General features: G+C 41.8%; 1 protein-coding gene across 1 annotated transcript; it reads right to left on the reverse strand.

Annotated features, from left to right (window-relative positions):
- Positions 1-247: 247 nt before the first annotated feature.
- Positions 248-2,375, reverse strand: LOC109774086 (methyl-CpG-binding domain-containing protein 4-like). The gene is made up of 2 exons (XM_020332806.3): positions 2,017-2,375; positions 248-953 (listed from the first exon to the last, which is right to left on the reverse strand). Exons 1-2 carry the CDS (start codon positions 2,251-2,253, stop codon positions 471-473), a joined length of 720 nt encoding a protein of 239 aa, XP_020188395.2. The 5' UTR covers positions 2,254-2,375; the 3' UTR covers positions 248-470.
- Positions 2,376-4,959: the final 2,584 nt, after the last annotated feature.

The raw sequence follows: 4,959 nt of genomic DNA on the forward strand, positions 1-4,959 counted from the left end.
GAATACAAAGTGCATGATTTAGATCGTCTGGTGGAGAATGGAAAGGATACACAGACACACAAAACAGATGGATGCACTAGACATGTTGCCGTAACGATTCATGACATGCATATGTATTGCTTGATGAGTCCCACTAGTGGTAGCTTGCGTTGAGGAGAAAAAAAATCATTATATATGGCTCAGCCTACTTTTTTTCATGGGGCATCTTTATCCATATGCCCTCATAGTTGGAAGATACACGGGCATGTATAATGAAGGTGAACATTTTATTCAGAACATGAGAGTGATTAACAACCCACACTCAAAACAAACAAGGATAAAACATTGTGATGTAGAACTATCACATTATTAAGCACCATGCATGACACAGAGGCATCCATAAAGTTCATACTTCCATAGTACCTAGTTGCCGCCGCTGCCGCTGCCGCTCGGATGGTAGCATTAATCAGAATCTGAACACGTCCGTCTCCTCACACTTTTCCCTCGGCCTTGGCAACCCTCCATAGTGAGCTCTCTACCACAGTCGCCGGAACGATCTTGGGCGTGGCGAAGGAGAACTTTGATGCCGGCAGGTTCGCCCTATACTCTGGGTTCTCCTGGAGGAACTTCTCCACGTCGCCGCCGGACCGCGCGCGCTTCCCGTTGGGAAGCAAGTAGTACGTGTCCATCTTGGATAGGTCACGCCGCATGATCACCAGCCGCTCCGTCGCAGGTGGCGGGCGCGGGATGCCTGCCTTATCCATGACCCAGATGCAGCTGCTATCGAACGGAATGTCCTCCGGCTGCTTGCAGGAACGGCCGGCGCTGGGGTCCCTGCCACAGAACCAGGGGTCCTCGGCTAAGCTCTCGCGGATCGTCTCGAACTCCTTTTTCGTTGGGATCTTGCGCCATTTCTCACATTTGTAGCATTGGACCGTGTACATGCCGATGGAGTCCTCCAAACCTTTCTTAGTCTGTCAAATCATCAAAAATTAGATTAAGGTGGCACATGTACTAGTAGTTGGTTGTATAAGGCAAGACAGACAGATTATATGAAGTACCAAATTGAATGTACATGGTTAGGACATCAGAAGAATTATCTAATGAAGTAAGAATATGAATGAAGTCAGAATGGAAAAACAAGAAAAAAGAATATGAATGAAGTGAGAATATGAATGTACATGGTTATGAAATCTAAAGAATGAAAAAACAAGAAAAAAATGCCAAGCACGCATAGAATTTTCTCAAGTTCCATATCGCTTACTTTCTGACAGTCCTCCCGTACTCTATCCATTATCCTAATCATAAGGTTCATTAGGAAACAAACAAGATTTGCTTGCAATAGCTTGGTGTTTGAACGAATTAAATTTTTAATGACATGTTTTTTATAGTATGATAAATTGAACCACATATAATTTTTTACTCCCTCCATTTAAAAATATAGTGCACATTAGCCTTGGTGAAAATTTATAAATATTGGTCAAAATATATGACGCTCATTGTGTTGATGTCAACAGGAAGGGAAACCCTATCCCCTTCTGCCCCGGCTCGGAGGTGCGGAGCCGGCGAGTCACAACCACACACCTTTCCACCGAAGAACACCAATCCAAAGAAGAATCAACACTTGCTGGAACTTCCAATCTCCACAGAAAAACTAATGTTCGGACTCAGAACCAAGGAGCACCCACCAACCACATCACAACTCTCCCAAAGAACCAGAGGCCCATGGGCAGTCCAAGGAGGTCACAACCACAAGGCGCCGTCTCCGCCCAACCGGAGACAGATTTCGGGCTTTCGCTAGGAATCCGGGTCAGGATCGAGAGGAGAAACCTAAGTGGCACCTCTAGGAAGAAAATCAACACACACACGCGCGCGGATGCACACACACACACACACACCATGACCGGAGAACCAAACAAGGGTTTCCCCGGAATCGAGCCTACACCACCAGCCCCCACTAGAACCAGATCCAGCGATCAAGGCCGCAAAGCAGACAAGGCCAGTGGGGGAATGAGTTGAGGAGGAGATGAGCCTAACCTTTAGATCTGGAGCAGAAGGTGGGGAATCTGGGTTGCGACCACAATCAGCCAAATCTTCTCCACCCGTGTAGCCGAGGAAGCCGGCTAGCACATCTGACGAACGCTTCCGTGCCGTCCGAGGCCGCCGCCTTGGCGTCCAAGGTCCTTTGCCAGGGAACGAATCAGCAAAAATCTCACCACGACCTTCATCGCCAACCACACAGGCTGGCCCGGCGATCACCTTGGGTGGCGACATGGGAGGGAGAGGGTGGAGGGTGTGGCGGCGCTGGGGAAACCCTAGTCCCCTTGAGTCGCCAGATTCAATGGAGTGATAGGAAAAAGCTGGAAGCCGAGTAGCCAAAAAGTTGTTTGGGAGGACAATGTGAGGTGTGGCTGCTTTCTTTTATGTAATCTATATCTTTTTAGATTAGTTTTCTTTCCTTCCTTTCTTTATTTGTTTCTTTTCTTCCCTTCTTGGCTTATCTCAACCCTTCTTTATCTTTCCGTTTCTTTCTTTATTTTATTTTATATTCTTTGGTTTGCTTACTCCTAGTTGTACGAATAACCTCTATTTGTCTTTTAGTTTATAAATGTTTGAGTAGGGTTTTTACCCTACTGTTTATAGTCAAAAAAATTCCCAAGGAAATCCTCTGGCAAGTAGTGTAGTCTGAACTCAAAAAATCCGTCAACAAAGTTAGTCGCATTCATTTTTATGGTTGATCCATTTTTTAGAAAGAAAGGTGATCCTATTAGTAATCAACATAGAATGATTAGGTTTGGAGATAAATATTCATGGACATCGGACCTAGGAAGAAGAAGAAGAAACTGAAAAGAAGCATGGAACCATAACCGAATTGTGGAATTATCCCATCAACCATTAGTCCTAGGGTGAACTACGTTGAGGGCATGATTAGGTCCATGGTGGTGGTTAATATGTGGGTGGTAGGATGACGATAGTTTGTGGTACTTATGTTGGGGTAGATCAAGTGGTATTTATAAAGAACGAAAGAAGTATAATTGCAAATACTCTCTCCGTTGGTAAAATGGTCAATGTAAAAAATGGTGCCTATTATTGAGATGATTGAGTAGTTGGAAAATTGTGAATTCAACAATTTTTACATCAAAAGTGAAGTAACTTACTATAGAGATATGACCTATACATGGCCATATTTATTGGTTATGCAAACATACACAAGTAATAATTGTTGTTGAGAGGATTTATTGGCATCAATCAATTGTTTTTATTGAGAGAATATTGTAACACTAATTTTGTTGGAGAGGATTTCGTCATTTAATTGGCATTATGTATGTGATCAGATATATGTTTGTCGGAAACTAATGGATTTGTTGGACTCAATGAATTGGTTTTATTGATAATATACGGTGATATTACTTTTTAGAGGATTTTGACATCTGTTTAGTTGTAATCTATGCGGTGAGATATATATGCGTCTAAAGTTTTATGATAAAAAATACTCAAGAAATGCTTTAATATTGTATGTTAAGAAAGACATGCATGGTTAAGACTATGAATCTTATGACTACAATGAATACAACATAACTTTTTTGAGGTCACCAACATAATTAGAAAGATAAAAAGACAAGAAACCAAAACCGGATCATAGATTTACCTCATTAGGCATAGCCTATGGGGTTAGTTACCTAGATGAGCCTATTTGCTATTAGAAGTGGCAATTGTTATTAGGGGTGGACCTAGAAATTTTGTGGAAATGGAGCATTTCTTGTATAATTGTAAAGAATTGAAGGGTTTTAATTTAGAGTAAGAAAGATATAGTTTTGTGTGCCCTTACCATTTCTGCTGCCATTTTTAGTAGCACGTGGATTCAAGACATTAGCGATCACATCTACCAGAGACCAAGATTTAAATCATATGTAAGAGGATGAAATAAACCAAAGTCGGTGACCACCACCTTGTATATATAGTGATAGCCCACAAGCGTGGGGGATCTATTATAGCCTTTTCGATAAGTATGAGTGTCGAACCCAATGAGGGGATCAACATAGGATTAGTTCTCTCATGTTCTATCAACCACACTCATACAACTCTAAGCACACTAAATATTTGCTTTACCTAGAAACAAGAAATAAATATACTTTGCAGGGATGAAGATATAGATTTGCAAGACAATAAATAACATAAAATAAGATTTATTTTCTGGTTTTTAAAAGAACAATAAATTAAAGGATTGTCCCTAAGCAATTGGATATGAAACTATCATGATAATCATCTATTGTAGGTTTTTATGCGGTAGATGTCTATGCTAGCATATAACAAAATCCATTGACTACAAGTACTTATGATTAGTACTATTAGTAAGCATCCGTAAATACTAACATGTCCATTCAGGTAAAACCCAACCATAGTATTAAGATCTAAGGTCCTGTTTTATCCCCTATGCAGCAACTCAGAAACTAGGGTTTAGATTTTTGTCAGTCTTGCAAACAATCATAAGCAATCACAAATTGCAACACCCTATAGCAGGGATCCCACACAAGTGCACTAATGTTAGGCACCACAGGACATCACCATAATAACATACAACTCAAATCAACCATAGCATATCATAATTAACCCATAGGACAAAAATAAAATACTCAAACATCAAAGAGATGCACCAAATCATTTCTTTGCTGAAAAGATGCACCAAATCATTGGATATTAATATATAGCATCAAACATCATGTTCAAGTAGAGATTACAACAGGTTGCGGGAGAGTAGACCGCTGCATAGAGAGGAAGGAAGATGTTGGTGAAGGCAGCAAGTTGATGGAGACAACCGCCATGATGATGGTTCCCGGGCCGGCGCTCCGGTGCCAGTGAAAGAGAGGGCGAGCGAAGTCCCCTCCTTCTTCTCCTTCCTTGGCCTCTCCCCTCGATGGGGAGAGGATTCCCCTCTGGTCCTTGGCCTCCAAGGCCCCCGAAGGGCGAGATCCCCTCTGA

This window comes from Aegilops tauschii, chromosome 1 (genome assembly GCF_002575655.3).
Source record: "Aegilops tauschii subsp. strangulata cultivar AL8/78 chromosome 1, Aet v6.0, whole genome shotgun sequence".
NCBI classification, from domain to species: domain Eukaryota; kingdom Viridiplantae; phylum Streptophyta; class Magnoliopsida; order Poales; family Poaceae; genus Aegilops; species Aegilops tauschii.

Bases quoted from the DNA above. Each gene is read 5' to 3' on its own strand.
- LOC109774086 (XM_020332806.3), bottom strand. From the start codon at position 2,253: ATGTCGCCACCCAAGGTGATCGCCGGGCCAGCCTGTGTGGTTGGCGAT. The intron at 954-2,016 runs GTTAGGCTCATC...ATGATTTGACAG, and splicing joins CTTCTGCTCCAGATCTAAAG to ACTAAGAAAGGTTTGGAGGA.